The 21006-nt window shown below is 37.0% G+C and overlaps 1 protein-coding gene across 1 annotated transcript in view; it reads right to left on the bottom strand.

Annotated features, from left to right (window-relative positions):
- The window catches only part of CPS1 (carbamoyl-phosphate synthase 1), a 139862-nt gene extending 121629 nt beyond the window's left edge, over positions 1–18233 (bottom strand). Inside the window, exon 1 of the mRNA XM_019976310.2 lies at positions 17962–18233. Coding sequence (XP_019831869.1) covers positions 17962–18087 — 126 coding nt within the window. The 5' untranslated portion in view covers positions 18088–18233. The remainder of the gene's footprint in view (positions 1–17961) is intronic.
- Between the last annotated feature and the right edge of the window lie 2773 nt (positions 18234–21006).

Here is a 21006-nt window from a genome sequence, read left to right as displayed (position 1 = left end):
ACTCTGTGCGACCCCATAGACGGCAGCCCACCAGGCTCCACCGTCCCTGGGATTCTCCAGGTAAGAACACTGGAGTGGGCTGCCATTTCCTTCTCCATGAGTATGCTGCATGTGAGTGTTCATATACGTCTTATGCAGAGTTAAAACAAATATTATGGTAATTTAAAACAAAGGATCATTTACATCAATTTATCAGAGATTTCACATGAAAGAGGCTGAAGTGCTTGAATTATATGACAAACTATTTCAGTCCCTTTCTCTCTTTGAAAATACAGGAAAAAACGAGAATGCTATCCTTACCCAGTGTATCCTAAAAGATAGGAGTATGGAAAGAAAATCCTGTATTCTACCTAGGTTTAGAATAGCTTATACAAATGAATTTTGCAGAAACATCTTTCTCGTATTATTCTCACATATTTTTGGCATAGCAAATTCAAGTGAAAGGTCTAAGCCAAATTCAAAGAGATCAAAAGTTATTTTGAACATTGAAATCTATTAACCTTTTAATCATCAAAATTGATTGAATTAGCATGGACTAAGATTGACCCAGTTCAATTTGAAATTTGAGTCTGCTGCTTTTCTCTAGGTTGATCACTACAGGGCAATAAAGTAGACAATGAATTCTAAGGTGAGTTTAATCTCACTCCCTCTTGGAATTGAGAAGGATTTGGCTCAGTTTGCTTTCACTAGACACAAAGAACAACTTTTCTCTTTCCAAAATATGAACATGTATATAAACATTATTGTCAGATGACTACGTTGGGTGTTTTTTTTTCCTTTCACTTTACTTTTTTCCCAGATTTGGAATAAACAGCCTCAATTCTTTTAATATGTCCTGCAGCTCTTCTTTTCACATTTTCTCCTCTGGGTCTCTTAGTAAAATTCCAATAACTTTTCTCTGTAAAACCTTCTTGTAAATTAAATTCCACTTATGACAGGATCCACTTAGTGGCTTAATTTTAATTGGGTACTCATTTTCATTATAGTCTAATTCTTCATCACTATTTAAATGGATATGAAATTATAAGAATATTCTTCAACTCTCAAGATCATAGTCAATTAGAAAAATTTAACTTTTAATTCATTATCTGATTTCAGATCTAAGTGCCTCAGAGTCAAAGAACTAGTTAGATGTCATTGATGTTATCTTTTATTCATATTGACTTAACCAATTTGACATAAAATACTGAAATATAACAAAGTTTCAGGTTCTACTGGTACTCATTTTCAACTTAGAAGTTAAGAGATATTTAAACAGCTTTAGTTAATCAAATGTAAATCAACCCTTGACTCAGTTACTTATCAACCCAAATATTCATAGTCTATTAAAGATAATAATAAGAACCTTATGACAAGGGGAAGCAGAAAAATTAAGCTTCTATCTGGAAATCTCCTTTCAATAAGGTCAAGCACATTGTGTTTGGCAAATGCTCAGATCATAGATTTTGAAAGATAAAATAATTATACACGGCATATATACATATATATGTATAATCTATTACTATTCCCTAAATAACTATTACCCAAATCTGCTTACATACTCCTAATCTAAATTGTAAAGCAGCTTAAAAAGACATTTCCACATAAGAGTAGAGTATAATTTTTCATCCAACTAGAGAGGAATTATTTTAAGTATAAAGAGGACATACTTCTGAAGAAAAGCAGTGAGAAGAGCAGATGCATGAGAAAAAATAAATAAAATTCATAGACTAAATCACTTCCTGTTCCATGGCCCTATTATTCCCACCCTAAGCAGCCCTATCCATTAGGAACTGTTTGAAATTGTGCTCTGGTGTAAGGGAAGAAGGGGTATAAATGGGGTTGGGCTGGAGAGAACAGTTTTGATCATCTCTTTCACCTTTCATTATCTGGCTTTCTCCTTCCCTTCCATACCCTGCCTGTTAAAATACAGATTTTACTCATTTGGGGGTTTTGTTTGTATGTTTGTTTGCTTAGTTTGGGTTTTGATTTGATCAATTGTTCCATACTAAAAGCCAACTCTGCAGATCTCTTGGGAGACTGTTAGAGAAGAAAACTTTGAAGACCAATGGGCATAATGACTCCTGAATGCCCAGGTACTTACCCTCATTCCTGCCACATATTGTCTCTTCCTTCCACATACCCAAATTCTACCTCTGCTAGAAACTAAAGCTAATCATCTTTGAATATTAACTAAATAGGCATTGAAAGACTTGTCACTTTTAAAGTAAAGGTTAAGTAAAAACTGGGCTTCCCAGGTATCTCAGTAGTTAGAGAATCTGCCTGCAAAGCAGGATACGCAGGAGATTCAGGTTCAGTCCCTGAGTCAGGAAGAGCCCCTGGAGGAGGGCATGGCAACCCCCTCCAGTATTTTTGCCTGAAGAATCCCATGGACAGAGGAGCTTGGTGGGGTACAGTCCATAAAGTCACAAAGAGTCGGACACGACTGAGCACACACACAAGCTAAGTAAAATTTGGCATTTAAATTTTACTGCTCTATATCCAAGTATATGACTAATTTCTCCAATAAGATTATGGTCAACACCAGACATCAAGCAGGGAGACCCTGCCTTTTCAAATGTCCAACACAGTATCACTGACACATAACACAGCATCTGGCACACAGTAGGTGATCGGGGAGGCCATTTTGTACCTCTGTGAATTCATACCATGGCCAGTGATGTTAATTTTCAGAGACTTTGGAAAGATCATTTAACCCCAGGTCCACAAGGGAGAGTAACAGGTGTGATTAGTGACTTTGGAAAATGGAATTGAGCAAGACTGGTTCAACTCTTCTCAATAATTTTTTCAAAGAAATCTATTTACAGTTGCACATCAATGTGGGAAATTTGCAACTGTGAGCAAATACATTTGTTTCAGGGAATGGGGGCTCTAAGAAGTCCATCTGGTTGCAGATCTAGGCCCTGTTTTCCAAATAGCTTTAATAGTAATCAAGCTGATATTCAGATCTCTATGTCTTTGGACACTCTGTTTCATTTCTCAATTGCTCCTAAATTTAGAGGTAAAGGAGGAGGTGTGATTAATTATCACTGCTAGATTCCTATTTATTGTAAATACCTAACAAAGAGAGTCCCTTGGACTGCAAGGAGATCCAACCAGTCCATTCTGAAGGAGATCAGTTCTTTGGAAGGACTGATGCTAAAGCTGAAACTCCAATACTTTGGCCACTTCATGCGAAGAGTTGACTCATTGGAAAAGACTCTGATGCTGGGAGGGATTGGGAGCAGGAGGAGAAGGGGATGACAGAGGATGAGATGGCTGGATGGCATCACCAACTCGACTGACATGAGTTTGGGTGAACTCCAGGAGTTGGTGATGGACAGGGAGGCCTTGCGTGCTGCGATTCACGGGATCACAAAGAGTCGGACATAACTGAGCAACTGAACTCAGCTGACCTAGCAAATACTGACTGGTTGAATGAATGTATAAATGAATAGCTATCAGGTAGCAAAGATACTGCATAATTCTACTGTTTCTCTGAGTCATAACTGGCTTGAAAATAGCATTTTTGCTATGCTCCAGTTGTATTTTAACCATTCCTCTTAGGCTTTACTCACAAATGTGAGCAATGGGCAATTTTTAGCTGTATTTAATTCTATGTGATTTACTTCCTGGGAAACTGGTTAAGGGAATACAGATCACCTGCTTCAACAGTATTTTTTCTTCCATAGTCTACCAATAGAGATGTAAGTGGGCACAGCAATTCCTTTTGATAAAACCATTTACATCACAATTAAGTTTTATTCACACTAAATTACTTCAGTCAGAAAATCTACTAATTATTTAGTAGACTACAGCTAAACTATTAAATAGCTAACTCAGTGAAAGAGGAAAGGTTACAACATGAAACAATAAAAGTATACACTCTCTTAACTTACATGTATTACCCTATTATTTCTTTTCATACTTAAAATATTAAACATTCATCTTTTTCATTTTATATTTGGTATAATATTTACTTATAACCACATTTTTTAAATTAAATTTAATTGTTTTATTTTTGGTTGAACTCATTTCTAAAACATAGTTTTCTAATTCAACATTTTTCTAGTAGTGGTTAGTCTTACAAATCTTTCAAACCCAAAGACATTAAGTGTAGTAGTAAGATATTAGAGTTACAGTTTCTCTTCCTTTGGCATCTTTTTCCTAATATTTCTTGGGAATAAAGCTCAAATCACATCTGGAATATAAAGTTACTTAAATAATCATTGTTATAATTAAAAATAATCCCACTAGTGGTGAAAATGCAAAATAGTACAGCCACTATGGAAAACAGTATAGTTTCTTCCAAAAAATTAAAACTGGAAATATTTGATCCAGTGATCCCACTTCTGGATATTTATCCAAAGAATTGAAATCAGAACCTCAAAAAGATATCAGCACTCCAATGTTTATCACAATAACCAAGATATGGAAACAACCTAAACGTCTATCTAGGATGAATGGGTAAAGAAAATGTCACATACACAAACTATGATATATTACTCAGCCTTTAAAAAGGAAGGAAATTCTTCCTTTTTAAGGAAATGACCCTTAAGGATATTATGTTAAGTGAAGTACACCAGCCACAGAAGGACAAATACTGCATGGTTTCATTTATCTGATAAAATGAGAATAAAAAAGCAATTCAGTCATAAGCTGTAGTTAAATTTACTCAGGATGGGGAACACATGTATGCCTGTGGCGGATTCATTTTGATATTTGGCAAAACTAATACAATTATGTAAAGTTTAAAAATAAAATAAAATTTAAAAAAAAAAAAGAATTTTAATTCAAAACTGCCGTGGATAAGCCACAACATAACCAGATCAACCCAGAGTTACCTATCTATAAGTCTGTAAGTCATTAGAGTGAAATGTCAAGTCATTAATTGCATCCTATAATTTGAAGAGAATAAGCAGATTTTGAGAACTCTTCACACTGACTCCAGGCCCTTGAATTCTCAAACTCTCAAGACTGTAAGGACCACAGGCAATATAAACGTGGAGATGCTTCTCTCAGTCCTCCTCCAGGAAGGACCTGCTACCCTGCTGCAAGGAGTGAGGTCGGTGGATGCTCACCAGGGTCTACCTTCCTGCAGGGTCTACCTCAGTTGCAGAGGGCTGCCTTGACTTTCCTGAAGTGAAAGTTACTCAGTCGTGTCTGACTCTTTGTGACCCCATGGATTATACAGTCCATGGGATTCTCTAGGCCAGAATACTGCTTTGGGTAGCCTTTCCCTTCTCCAGGGGATCTTCCCAACCCAGGGATCAAATCCAGATCCCCACTAATGACTTTCCTAGAATAGCCCATATCCACAGCAGGCAGAGATATAAAGACTAGAGCCCAACATAAGAAACACTGAAGGACAAGACTTCCCATCAGGTTTTGTCAAACTAGAGTCATAATTTACTTTATCTTTGCCCAATCATACTTTTTGAAGTGTCCCTCCACTAATATTAATCTCTCGTAAATATCTGACTCCTCAAACAACATGTCTGTGTCTACTTTCAGAGAACCTAACTCATGACAGACAGCTAAACCAAATGAGTCTGGATAAGAATCCAAAGGCTTTGGAGAGCCTCAGGAAAGGAAGTTCTGCTATTTATAGTGTTCTAACTCAGAAGCTACCAGAGACATGCAGAACAGTGCAAGACATGTGAATGGTCACCTTTCTTCAAGTATCTCTATAACATAGGAACTAGTGCGCAGTTTGAGTGAATTTGACATATAGGTCAGTCAAGGTCCTTACCCAAAACTAATGGTCCCCTCAAGTTTCTTAATGTTCAAGAGTACACATTTAGATTAGTGGGGGCTCTAAGCACAAATTCAGCTTGCAATTATGTTAATAAAATTCACAAACACACACACATACACACAGAGAAAAACATTTCTCTATATCTTCTAAAAAGTTGTTTATTGACCTGAGTCAATGTTTTAATTGTATCTGCAATTAATAAAATTAACTCTACTTCTTCAAAATTATATTTTCCTCTTTCCATGTAGTCATTTGTGGAAAACATAATCCATCCCCCACTTTGCCTAGGGTTTATAAACAATATAAATAGTAAGGAAAATACATTAAAACTAATTTGTACTCATGGTTTGATTTCTTTAATTTAAAGCATACCTATATTGTAAATTTAGGAGTCAGATTATAAAATAAGTAGGCAAAATTATGTTTCCTAATGACTTCATTTGGTTTTGAAGAGTAAAGTATGAAATAGTACTCTCTATATCTTAATACTAAATGTTACTTTTATCTGCAGATTTATTGGAGGAACATTGGTAAGGCTGAATATTTCCACACAAAATATTTAAATTTAAAGCTGAATTCTCTGTGTATATGTAATTGCTCCAGTCCTGTGGACACTGATGAGTTTTCCATATTTCAATCCCAAAGAAGGGCAATGCCAAAGGGTGTTCAAACTACCATAAAATTGCACTCATTTCACATGCTAAGCAAGGTAATGCTGAAAACTCTTCAAGGTAGGCTTCAACAGTATGTGAAGCAAGAAATGTCATATGTACAAGCTGGACTTAGAAAAAGTAGAAGAACCAGAGACCAAATTGCCAACATCTACTGGATTATCGAAAAAGCAAGGGAATTCAAGAAAAACATCCACTTCTGCTTCATTGACTATACTAAAGCCTTTGACTGTGTGGATCACAACAAACTGGAAAATTCTTAAAGAGGTGGGAATACCAGACCACCTGACCTGCCTCTTGAGAAATCTGTATGCAGGCCAAGAAGCAACAGTTAGAACTGGACATGGAACAACAGACTGGTTCCAAATAGGAAAAGGAGTAGGTCAAGGCTGTTTATTGTCACCCTGCTTATTTAATTTATATGCAGAGTACATCATGAGAAAGGTTGGGCTGGAGGAAGCACAAGCTGGAATCAAGATTGTGGGGAGAATTATTAATAACCTCAGATAAGCAGATGACATCACCCTAATGGCAGAAATTGAAGAGGAACTAAAGAACTTCTTGATGAAGGTGAAAGAGGAAAGTGAAAAAGTTGGCTTAAAACTCAACATTCAAAAAACTAAGATCATGGCATCCAGTCCCATCACTTCATGACAAATAGATGGGGAAACAATGGAAACAATGACAGACTTTATATTCTTGGGCTCCAAAATCAATGCAGATGGTGACTGCAGCCATGAAATTAAAAGATCCTTGCTCCTTGGAAGAAAACCTGTGACAAACCTAGACAGCGTATTAAAAAGCAGTGACATCACTTTGTTGAAAAAGGTCTGTATAGTCAAAGGTATGGTTTTTCCAGTAGTCATGTATGGATGTAAGATTTGGACCATAAAAAAGGCTGAGCACTAAAGAACTGATGCTTTCAAACTGTGGTGCTGGAGAAGACTCTTGAGAGTTCCTTGGACAGCAAGGAGATCAAACCAGTCAATCCTGGTTTGACTTGAAAGGAAAGGAAATCAACTCTGAATATTCATTGGAAGGACTGTTGTTGAAGTTGAAGCTCTAATACTTTGGCCACCTGATATAAAGAAGATCTGGAAAAGACCCTGACACTGGAAAAGATTGAAGGCAGGAAGAGAAGGGGATGAGAGAGGATGAGATGGTTGGATGCATCTCCGACTCAATGGACATGAGTTTGAGCAAACTCTGGGAGAAGGTGAAGGACAGGACTGTGTGCTGCAGCCCATGGGGTCTCAAAGAGTTGGACACGATTGAGCAACTGAACAACAACATGTACTTGCTCCATTTTTAATCTTTTATTTCATAATTTTATCTTTCTCTACATTAAAATGGATTACACAACTATATGAGCCCTATTCTTATATTATTTTAGAAACAGGCATTTTTAACAAACTGGGCAATCTTTGTATATTGTGCTTTCTGCTGCTAAGTCACTTCAGTTGTGTCCAACTCTGTGCAACCCCACAGACGGCAGCCCACCAGGCTCCGCATCCCTGAGATTCTCCAGGCAAGAACCCTGGAGTGGGTTTCCAGTTCCTTCTCCAACGCATGAAAGTAAAAAGTGAAAGTGAAGTTACTCAGTCCTGTCCAACTCTTAGCGACCCCATGGACTGCAGCCTAGTACTGGAGTGGGGTGCCATTGCCTTCTCCATATTGTGCTTTCTAGTACTTATAAAATCTGAAGATTCTAAATTCTAATTGATTTTTTCTTAAAACGCATTTTTGTAAGGAAGATTGCACGTGAATAGAAATTCCAAAAAATTCTCTACTGATTGGCTTATCTGCAATGGATGTTGCTATTATGTGACGTTTCAAGAATGTGATACTGGAACCTCCCTAAGTGGTTAAGACTCTGCACTCCCACTGCAGGGGAAGCAATTTCAATCCCTGGTCTTCAGTGAGATCCTGCATGATGCATGGTGTGCCCAAAAAATTTTTCTAAAGAATATAACACTGCAGGTAGATGACATTTTCTCTAAATGTCTCACTCTTTAGGATTTTTTATTTTTCCTTAAAATTAAGTTTTATTGCAAACCAATATTTAAAGGCCTATTTTCATTTCCTGATGATTGAATAGCTTTAGTATCAGTGTTAGTCATTCAGTTGTGTCTGACTCGCTGGGACTCCACGGAGTATAGTCCACCAGGCTCCTCTGTCCATGGAATTCTCCAGGCAAGCACACTGGACTAGATAGCCATTCCCTTCTCCAGGGGATCTTCCCAACCCAGAGGTTGAACCCAGGTCTCCTGCATTGCAGGAAGATTCTTTACCATCTGAGCCACCAGGGAAGCCCTGATTAGCTTTATGGGACCACAAATAAATGACCAGAATTTTACACTCTAATACTATCAGTCTGAGATCAAGTTTAAAAAGTCAGACATCCCAAAGCAATTTCCAGGACAAGAACGATGCAAAAATAATTAATGGAAGACACACAGATAAATTTTCTTTCAAAAAGCTTTGAAAATACATCCCTAGTACCTATGCTCGACTGACTTAGAGAGTTTTGTCTTAAGAAGGAACAGTCAAATTCATACAGAATTTATAATATGACCTGTAAAAGTCTGTAAAAATTTTGAAACAGCCAAGCATGCATTACTACTGTTAGGTTTTCCTTTGCCTAATAACAGAGTGTTATGTTTTTAAAAATTATCCACTTGCTCATTTACCATTTCATATCCCAGCATCATACAGGACTAACTTTGAGAATACCAATTATTTATTGTGAGCCAGCTTTCTTTGAGTCCTTTCATTCACATAAGTCAAAATAAGACTAATTTTGGCTCCAAGAAGGAGCCAAAAATTGCTTATATGAACATGTACCACATTAGACTTTTGTGCATGTGGAGTTTACAGGACTACAAGAGAAAGAAATAAACTGAAAATTGGAAAACAGCATGTTTCACTACAAACACATGACAATATTTAGGTTGAAATGGAAGAAATATGTCAACAAAGTAGCACTGCCCTAAAATACCATATTTATAGAATTACTAACAGCCATATAAAGCAGGAATCCTTACTGATATTTTGACTTAAACAACCTGTTCTTGGAACCAAAAAGGAAAAAAGGGTAGGAAAGGAAAAGAAAAACCTGATTTATTTTGTATTGAAATATAGTATTGAATACATAAATGGACTCAAGTAAGAAATAAAATTTAACAGGGGAAGCTGGATCATTCTGAAGCCATGTTAAACAACAAATATGGCTTCAGATATTCATAGAAACACACTAACAAAATGCCAAATTCAAAAGATCCATATAATGTTTGAGGCCCAGTGAAAATTCTAGCCAGATTTGCTACATATATATTCACTTTATGTGCAGAAACAGACATGCACATATCCTTATATTAACTACAGCACTTACACATCTATGAAATGGGAATAACAGCACTGTTTCCTCCCCTGGGAGTGAGAAGTCATCAACAAAATGTTCTGGATGTAAAGTCTCAAGACAATTTAGCAATAAGTTCCATAAAAGATTTGAATATAAAGCATTATAGCTATTCAATACAATAATCCTCTTAAGCTAGTAGTAGAAATGGAAATTATTTACCCTGGGAATTTAATTGTATTGCCATTAAAAGATTTGCCTATGTAAATTATTTCAATATCAAAAAAGATAGAAGCCCCATCTGTTTATTTCTATTTTCACCAAAGCCTAAAGCTATATACAACATTTGATTTCTGTCTCACCTGAGGTTTCTTAGATATTAGTTGCCATTAGTGCTCATCCTCTTAAGAAATAAAATAGATCTGAACCAAGCTTTGGAAGGTAGGAAGCATAATCCAGAATGTATTTTAGTTTACCACTGCATAGATAATAAGGTAAAAAATTAAAATCTTCAAGTGTCATTTATTAGTAAGTGAAATCTTTTTTGTTGTTTGTTTTGGAGTTAATACTTTCAAAATATGTATACTTAAAATTCAGATTTAAAGCAAAGTTTGCTATATCTAGAATATTTAATGAGATTTCTCTGCAGTTACAATTCCTAATACTTTAGGATTTCAAACTATTGTAACATCAGTAATCAATTAAGCCTTACAACATCTAAGGTTAATAGCCTTACAACATCCTAAGTTAATATTAAGTCATCTTCCTTTGGTTAAACATAAGCCAATGTTGGGGGGGAAATTACAAAGTTAACTTACTTGAATATTTCTATGTTCTGGACATTTATAAACAAATGAGTCAGATTCATAAGTAATTTTTATTCTAGTTATGTTTCTTATTATAAATAAAATGTAGCATTCAGAAAAATTCTACCACAAAAACATATAAAGTGAAGGTTTACTAACAAGCACTTAATGGGCATTTGTTATGTGGTAAATCATTCTGAATCTGGGAGGGATTTGCCATATTATAAGCTGTTTATTTTATGATTATAAATTATTATGGGTCTTATATTTAGTTCTACATCATACAAGAAATATATTCAGTAAAATTCTTAGTAATACAGCAACTTTATTAATTCATTTGTAAGAGCCTCACATTAGCCAACAACCTCCCTATGATATTTAGATCAATATATGGCATTTACTGGGGCTTCCCTGGTGGCAAGCAGCAAAGAATCTGCCTGCAATGCAGGAGCTGCAGGAGATGGGGGTTCAATCCCTGGGTCAGGTAGATCCCCTAGAGGAGGGCATGCTAACCCACTCCAGTATTTTTGCTTGGAGAATATCATGGACAGAGGAGCCTGGTGGGCTACAGCCCCTGGGGTCACAAAGAGTTGGACACAACTGAAGTGACTTAGCATGCACACATGGCATTTATAAAGGTGAAAAAAAGAGAAAAATAATCGAAGAGCCTTGAAAATGTTTTTATGAGTTGAACTCATTTAGACTAGGCTTCCCTGGTGGCTCAGAGGTTAAAGCGTCTGCCTGCAATGCGGGAGACCTGGGTTCGATCCCTGGGTTGGGAAGATCCCCTGGAGAAAGAAATGGCAACCCACTCCAGTATTCCTGCCTAGAGAATCCCGTGGATGGAGGAGCCTGGTGGGCTACAGTCCATGGGGTCGCAAAGAGTCAGACATGATGGAGCGACTTCACTCACTCAGACCGGATGAAGGATGAAGGAAATCAAGAGTAAGCTAGGGATTGCTAGGGATGAGCAGTCCAACACTAGGCCTGACCTTGACCCATGTAGATTTCCTGAACTCTTGGTCAGTGTAAAGACCCTAGGATATATTGGTCATATCAAGGACATTCGGTCTTGCATAGCAAATTCCAAAAGCCTTGAAGTGAGTTCTGGTATGACCATTGCCAAGAGATACTGGAAACTCTCTACTACACCCTCCAACTTTCGTATTACCTGGAAACACGAAGAAAGAAGATGTGAGGGCAGAGTAATGTTCTCTATTTCCACAGCAGTGAAATCTATACTTGTTCAAACGGTCAGCAAATCTGGTAAGCATGGTCAGATAGAAACTCAAGGCACCATCAGCAGGAGAGGGCTGCATGAGGCCAAGACCAGCACCAGTTCTTTTGGCACTTCCTCACCCAGTATTCTTAGCTTCTGATCCAGGGCTGGGACCAGGGGAGGCGAGTGAGATGCCGAGGGCACAACATCAAAGAGGCCACACTGTCAGCCTTGTCGTGAGAACTTCCTTCAGTGTTGGACAGTAGACATCTCACTCACCTACCTTAGTCTGAGCCCTGTCCAGCTATAGCTTGCTCAAGGGCTTCATGGCAAGAAGTTTGGGCTTCCCTGGTAGCTCAGTGGTAAAGAATCTGCCTGCAATGCACGAAACCTAGGTTCAATCCCTGGGTTGGAAAGATGCCCTAGAGGAGGGCATGGCAACCCACTCTGGTTCTTGCCTGGAGAATTCCATGGATAGAGGAGCCTGGCAGGCTACAGTCCATAGGGTCACACAGAGTCAGACATGACTGAAGTGATTAAGCAGTAGCATAGCTGCTAACTCGCTTCAGTCGTATCCAACTCTGCAACCCCATAGAAGGCAGCCCACCAGGCTCCCCCATCCCTGGGATTCTCCCTGCAAGAACACTGGAATGGGTTGCCATTTCCTTCTCCAATGCATGAAAGTGAAAAGTGAAAGTGAAGTCGCTCAGTCGTGTCCGACTCTTCATGACCCCATGGACTGCAGCCTACCAGGCTCCTCCTTCCATGGGATTTTCCAGGCAAGAGTACTGGAGTGGGGTGCCATTGCCTTCTCTGAGTAGCGCAGCAAGAAGCTCATAATATGAAGGAACTGTTGATGACAAACAGATGAGTCCATACCTTAGAAAGGGAGGTTAAAAGGTAGAGTAAATAAACAAAAATGTTCAAAAGAGATGATCCCTCTCAACTACTAAAATATTGTCCACCAAAAATATGCAAAGTTGCTAAATTATCTGAACTAATTCTTCAACATCTCATTTGGGATTGGAACACAATTTATTATTTTTAAAAGGGAATTATCATGTAAGAAATTCAGCCCTAAAATGTATTTATACATTTATGTATAAATGTATGTAGTAAAAGCCTAATACAATCATTATTCTTAAATGCGCATAATAAATTTATTCCCACCACCACTTCTAATATGTATAAAGAGGACTCCTATATAATAATGAATTCTACTTCCTAAGAATGTCTTTAAAACTACTGCAAGATAACTAAATGCTTCTAATTGTAGGAGTTTTTTCAGTTGCCAATTTCTAAGCAAATAACAATAGCTCCTCAAGGTTAAACTAAATAGTTACTTCTATGTTAGAATCAGAATACAATATCTTAGAAAATGAAAACCTTTCAAAAGGAATGGTGATTCCAAGGGCTCATTTGCATCTGAAGTACCAGAGTGAAGGACACTTAGATTGGTAGATTCTTGGCTTAATTATAACACAGGTCACCATTTTTTTTTTCAATGAGTAGATTAATGTTTAGAAATAGTACTTATTGAATTGTTTTCTACTCATAAGGAACTTAACCTTTTCAATTTAATACCTTTGATTTCCAAATTCATTTGCAAGGAAAAATAAAGCTATTTAGTCTTAGTGACTTTCTAAGACTTGCAAACTCAGAATTTTCTAATTTGTATGTTTCCTGCAGTCAGAGACTAACCACTTATTATCCTCCATGTATACTCCCAGGATACAAGTTTCATATTTATTTGCTAAGTAAATAAATACATAGGACATTAAGATGTACACAGTTCACTGTACTTTTGGAATTGAATTTACCATAGTGAAAAAAATTATTTGCTTCATAGTCCTTGAGTCTAATTCCTTATAAGTAAACCTAGTGATAGGTTTACTATTAAGGCACAGGTGAAAAAAATCATCATAAGTATTTGAGAATTTTTATCAGGTATTATGACACTGTAATAATTTATAGTCCACGAAAACATGAAGAAACTCTGATCTAAGTCTCTATGAGGTCCTTCTACTAAAATGTATAGAATAGAATGTTGTCTAAGTAACCAGTTTTTACTTTTTGAAAATCAAGCCCTTGTTGATTTCATCATTTGCATATACTTTCTCTCAGTACATAGGTTGTCTTTGCATTTTATTTATGATTTCTTTTGCTGTGCAAAAGCTTATAAAATTAATTGGGTTCCATTTGTTTATTTTTGCTTTTATTTCTCTTGCCTTGGGAGACTGACCTAAGAAAACATTGATTGGTACAATACATACATTGTAAAATTGGTACAATTATGTCAAAGAATGTTTTGCCTGTGTTCTCTTCTAGATTTGTTATGGTGCCTTGTTGTATATTTAAGTCTTTAAGCCGTTTTGAGCTTATATTGATGTGAGGATGTGTTCTAAGCTTTAATGATTTGCATACAGCTGTCCAACTTTTCAAACACCAATTGCTGAAGAGACTGCCTTTTCCCATTGTATATTCTTGCCTCCTTGGTTGAATATTAATTGTCCATAGGTGTGTGGGTTTATTTCTGGGTCTGTTCTGTTCCATTGATCCATATGTCTATCTTTGTGCCAACACCATGCTGTTCTGATTACTGTAGCTTTGCAGGATTGCCTGAAATCTGAAAGGGTCCTGTTTCCTGTTTTGTTCTTTTTTCCCAGGACTGCTTTGGAAATTCTGAGTCTTTTATGGTTCCACATAAATCTTAACTTTATCTGTTCTAGTTCTGTGAAAAATCTCATGGCTATTTTGATACATATTGCATTAAATCTGCAAATTGCTTTGGGCAGTATGGCCATTTTAACAATATTAATACTTCCAATTCAAGAGCACGGGGGATATCTTTCCATTTCTTTGAGTGATGACTCAATTTTTGTTATTTATGTTTTATAGTTGTCAACATATGTCTTTCACTTCCTTGGTGTGATTTGTTTCTAAGTTGTTGTTGTTGTTTTGATGTGATTTTAAAACGGATCGTTTACATTTCTTTTCTGATATGTCATTGTTAGTGTAAAGAAATGCAACCTATTTCTGTATATCAATCTTGTACCCTGCTACCTTGCTGAACAGTTTTTACTAAAATATTTTATAGATTTTTAGCACTGATCATGTTTTGTGGTCACACAATTCTTGGAGTAAATCGAGAATTGTTTCCACACTAAAGATGACAAAATTTAGGTTCAGAGAGAATATGTGGCCTGACTAAGTTTAGAACATTGATAAACGCCTGAGAAAGGTCAGAATCCAGGTCTTTTGTTCCTATCCAGTGTGTTTACCACTACACAGATACAAATGACTAAATATAATAATGAGCATTAAGATTACTAACTCTAGAGATTTATACATGATGGTAGTTTGATACTTCTGATATAAAATGCCTTTAAAACAAAGAGTACCCTGAAATTATTTCTTATTCCTTATAAATGAAATACAACTGCGTCTATTAACAAAGAAAGTGAAAGTGAAAGAAGTCTCTCAGTCGTGTCCAACTCTTTACAACCCCACAGACTGTAGCCCGCCAGGCTCTTCTGTCCATGGGATTCTCCAGGCAAGAGAATTGGAGCCATTTCCTTCTTCAGGGGATCTTCCCAACCCAGGGATCGAACCCAGGTCTCCTGCATTGCAGACAAATGCTTTACCATCTGAGTCACCAGGGAAGCCTGTGTCTATTAACAAGGTACACTCTATAAATATTAGCTACAAATACATGAGGAAGGTCCACATAAAAGTACCAGTGCATCACTGCTGCCATCTAACTCACTCTCCTTGTCAATTGCCAAGGGGATGGTGACCTCCAAAGACATTGAAAAGGCAATCAATTTACACTGCAGTGCTTATACATCTGATCCCAGAGTCTCTTCCACAATCCATTTAACTATTTATAACTGGCTATAAAGCTATTAACCTTTAGTGATTGTTCTCATTGCCCTTCACTAACCATATGTAACTATATCCTAATGATTTTAACTGTGTTTAAAATAGGATGCTCATATAAAAAGTTTAAGCTTAAATATACCTTTCCAAGAGAATTGAGTTTTAAAAGCGAAGGTATGAAGAAAAGTAGGTAGAGGACTGTTTCAAAATAAGTGAATAATAGCACAAGTTGCCTTGGACTGCTGTATAGAATTTTTATTCACTATTGTGAAGTTTAAGAACTTCTATTTTTCATGCCTGGCATTCCTCCAAAACTTTGGCCAGAAATGATTGAGTGTGAGTAATGGCTTTTACACTATGAAATGATGGCTTATTCCTCCTACAAATTTGTCATTCTTAGCTGTGAACTTTGGCAGACCCTTAAAACAGATCTGCCACCATGAGCTAAAACTACTTTCACAGTGGATCATCCACATAATTAAACCATTTTATTGTAGTTTGTGATTGTATAGAGCACTTATTATGACGGTGGAGAATTGGTTTCTCATATCAGTCACATCTATGCCGTTTTATGTGGGCACTGAATTTCTCTGTTTCATACAATGGAGATATACCTAACTCTATCTACCTGTTTTCGTGAAAAGGAAAAGCTATTCCAAGGCACACAACATTGAAGTCTTAAAAGGCACATCTAACTTTAGGTAATTCTATTCATCACTACTTATTCTCTCTGAAGTGATATATGAGTACCCTTGAGATATTACTAACACAAATGTTCACTCAGAGCTTATATGTTGTCACTCTATCTTTGATGACGGTTTAGAACACATCTCCTTCTGGCTCTCTAGTTACAAATAAACCAAATCCTAGAAAACAGTTGTTCCTGGGTTTCTTAATTTAAAATGGTAGTTTCTTTTTTTAATTTTTGCTTTATCTTTTTAGCCATGCTACACGGCATGTGGGATCTTAGTTCCCCAGTCAGGGATCAAACCCATGCCCCTTGCAGTGAGAGCATGGAGTCTTAACCACTGGACCAGCGGGAAGTCCCTAAAATGATAGTTTTTTATATTTCTCCTGAGATCTTGAGCGTTCTCCTTCTCTTTTTTCTTTCTCTCTCTCCCACCACCATAAGTCTTCCTTCACACCTCCTTTCTCTTTCTGTCTCCCTCTTTCTTCTGTTTATTTCACTCCTCTTTCTCTCCCACTGCTGTCAGTGGAGGTCACAAAAATCTATGGGCATTGCTTAGCCCTGAAGATATCATTCAGGGTAAGAGTTGCTGAACTCTTACTTCAGCAACCTAAGCACTTGAAGCTGGGAAAGTATTTGGAGGGCTTTTAGTCAACCCACTGAGCATACAAAGTAGAAACAGAACACTCAAAATATTACAATCTATTTTTACATCAACAGGTAGAGGTTGTTTGGGACTTTCTTCCTACTTCACTTTTACAACTCTTACTACTAAGAAGCAATATATTTAAAGCTTCTTTGATTACTTAAATTTTATAGTCACTAAAGATGATTTTTATTGGCAAAGTTTCCTTATAGTAATTTCAGACTTCTCTGGTAATAAATGTCTTCATAAAGGTGTAGGAATGAATAGAAGTTCCTACTGGAATTTCATAACTCAATGGTGGGGTGGGGGAAGAACATCTAATGTCCTCTTCCTGGACCTGCTCCTCAGTTATGTACACTCAGAGAGACAGACTCATTAGCTACTAATTGCCTTAATGTCTTAGTCTTCAAAATAAAAGTAATAAATTTGTCCTTCTAAAAAAGGGGCTAAGAGGAAAAAACAAAAAGCAAATACAGTGTCTACATGATGATCTGTAAATATCAAAATTATGTAGTTTTTTTCCTTCCAAAATTTTTTCCTAGAATACTTTACCAGTGAACCAACAGAGAATAGAGGCTGAACACACTACCCACTGCTATCTGGCTAATGCACATATATGCACCTCCATGTTTGAACCCAAACTGTGAGCAATGGTGTCTGGGCACAGAGCCCCAATAGCCTTTTTAGAAAATTGTTTTCTAAACAGAACACTTATATTTTACATATTCACAGGACGTGTGATTCTTCTTTACATTGAGTGAAAACTCTTAATTTTCAGAGCATAATTATCAGAGCAGATAATGATTATTTGTGAAATATGTAGGTCCTCTAGCAAAGCAAATTTTACTAAGTAGGCAGTTCAGAACTCTGGTTTTCTTTTTTTAGTGACACCTTTGCTTCACACTAAACTACACCCCATACAATTTTTTTTGGAAACAATGAACATAGGAATATTACCTTGACAGAAAGGAGTCTGATGCCAGGTCTTGCAAATTTCCATTGATGGTGTGCCGTCACATTGGTTAAGCCAAAGCTTGTCTTCAGGGTCTTCACCACTTTGCAAGCTGTCAAAATCCTTGTCATTTTGAAGACGATTTGTGACTAAAATCAAATAAAATTACATATGTTTTATGAGAATTTTGTTATAAGGTTTTTAAATTAATGTGAAGAAAGCTGGGGATATGCAGTCGTGTTAAGGCTAGCTGCACAGTGATCTTTGGATTTCCATTCATTCTGTCATTAAATGTCTTCAGCCACAGCTCCTCCTTCTCTTAAGCCCTCCTCCCAAGGTAATGTCCAGAGATATTCCGTGGACATGTAATACAAATTGCAACACATCAAACACTACCTTCTCCTGCTGAAATAATGCTAGTGCTATGGAAAACCAGTCATCTGTCAAAGGAATTGCTTATGCAGCTGAATAGAATGACCTAGACACAGTGGACAACCTTAGGAATATCACTTACTCTAAAGAGTAGCAAATTCCTAACAATGCTAAGGGTCAAAGATTTTTGCTTGTGTTAGATGTGATGTCCAATGTGCCTTAAAAGACATTTTGAATTCCCAAAGAAACTCAAGACTTGTCATTTTTGCTTGGAAAAGACAATGGACACCACACATAGGAAAAAAGACATCAGAACAAGCTTTTATCCACAAATATAGAATAAACCTTTCTACATTTTTTTTAGTTTAATAGTGTATTATATTCTTACTGTTGCATTGTTTTTTGTTCCAAATTTTAAAGCAATCAGTAATATTAACTAAAACACAACTGAAGAAAAGCAGCCTATTTTTTTCTCTCTTACTTTTTCAAAATGTAAAAAGTATATGGAACATATACTTTGGTTTAAACAAAAGTAAACATTGGTTTTAATGAATGTTCATTCCTAAGTTGAATTTTTTTTTAGCTTTTAAACTGTTAGATATAAAATTCCCAAAATGAAAATATTTGTGTTTCAATCTGAGTTAAAATCAATTCACTTAGCCCTCAATCCCACAGTTAATCAGGCAACCAAAAGGTCTCATTGGCTTAAGGAAGTTCTCACTTAAGTCATGTGTTTATGTAGATTAGGAAGCACTGCAGTACTATATTTTGATATTCTTGTAAAGGAGGACAAGAAATAAAGACTTCCTTCTAGAGTTTTCATAATGGAAGAGATGACATAGAATGGCATAAAGATTGTAAACTTCACTGATGTAGGATGAGCGCTAGAACTGGGAGAGGGGTATAATGAGATTTTTTTTTTAAGAACAAAGTTTAAACTCAGTCTTCTTCTATCTTACTTAATGTAATCATGTACAAACATTCTCTGAAGCCAAATTACTTCATATTACCTGGGGATAGAAAAGTTGAAAAAAAAAAAGGCTCAGTCTAGTGTATATAATTAATAAAATAAGCAATGTTATGGTAGTGTGTCCAAATACAATGCAGAAAGAAAGGAAAGGAGAGGGAAAGAAGATGGGAAGAAGCAGGAGACAAGGAGGGAAGATAAAGAAATAAGGAGGAAAGGAAGGAAGAAAGAAAGAAGGAAAGGAAGGGAAAGTTCAGCTCCCTGTGTATGTCCAGTAAAATTTAAATATGTGATCACATTGACCCATATTCTCTTGAAGGATGCAAAGAATAAAAACTGTAGCTAGAGAGGGAAAAAGCAGGAGGGACAGCATGAGCAACAGCACAGACTCATGAAATCATATGACATATTAAAATAGAAAGCTAAAACAGTCTGCTAAAGCCTAGATGCACAGTACAGGTTGGGGAAATGAAAAGGAGCCATTACATGGAAGACTTTGTGTGATTTAAAATGGTTGATCTTAATCCATAAAGAGCATTCATGGTAGTCATGGAAATGTTTTGAACAAAGGTGAAATCTGTGTGAAAGAAAGATTATGCAAAATGAATGAGGGTGAAACTAGCAGTAGAAAAGCTCTCAACTTAGAGAACTAAGAATCAATACTTACTGGTTTAGATCGGTAAGTACAATAGGCCTTGAACTCGTCCTGTCTACATATACATGTATATGTTTATATAGGGGCTTCCCTTGAAATTCACTTGGTAGAATCCGCCTGCAATGCATGAGACCCCAGTTCAATTCCTGGTTGGGAAGATCCCCTGGAGAAGGGAAAGGCTACTCACTCCAGTATTCTTGGGCTTCCCTTGTGGCTCAGCTGGTAAAGAATCCACCTGCAATGCAGGAGACCTGGATTCGATCCCTGGATTGGGAAGATCCCCTGGAGAAGGGAAAGGCTACCCACTCCAGTACTCTGGCCTGGAGAATTCCATGGGCTGTATAGTCCATGGGGTCACAAAGAGTAGGACTCGGGTGAGTGACTTTCACTTTCACTTTCACATGTTTACATAGAGAAAAGGAGGTTCGTCTTTCTCTAATTAGAAAAATTGTCATTTTTCAATTGTTAAATTGTGTATGACTCTTTGCGACCCCATGGACAGCAGCACACTGGGCTTCCCTGTCCTTCACTTTCTCCCAGAGTTTGCTCAACTCATGTCCATTGAGTCAGTGATGTCATCCAGCCATCCCATCCTCTGTCACACCCTTCTCTTCCTGCCCTCAATCTTCCCTTGCATCAGGCTCTTTTCCAGTGAGTCAGCTTGTTGCATTAGGTGGGCCAAGTATTGGAACTTCTGCTTCAGCATCAATCCTTCCAATGAATATTCAGGGTTGATTTCCTTTAGGATTGACTGGTTTGATCTCCTTGCTGTCCAAAGGACTCTGAAGAGTCTTCTCCAGCACCTCAGTTTGAAAGCATCAGAAAAATGACATGTACTTATCATGAAAGTCTTCAAGATGCAGAGTAAATTTAAAACAGTCATAGTCCCATTACCCAGAGGTACCCATGCAGTGAACACTGTGGGATGTTTCCCCCTTTATTCTCTGCACTTTGATTAAATATGACAATTGGGATACTGAGGAGTCCAGAATTTAAACCAGGAAAAGACATTAGTAACTGACTTCATAATCACTTCTAACAGTTGGCCAAAAAGAA

Source organism: Bos indicus, chromosome 2 (assembly GCF_029378745.1).
Source record: "Bos indicus isolate NIAB-ARS_2022 breed Sahiwal x Tharparkar chromosome 2, NIAB-ARS_B.indTharparkar_mat_pri_1.0, whole genome shotgun sequence".
Lineage (NCBI taxonomy): Eukaryota > Metazoa > Chordata > Mammalia > Artiodactyla > Bovidae > Bos > Bos indicus.
Note: the sequence above shows the minus strand (reverse complement) of the source record. Positions and strands in the feature narration are given on the sequence as shown.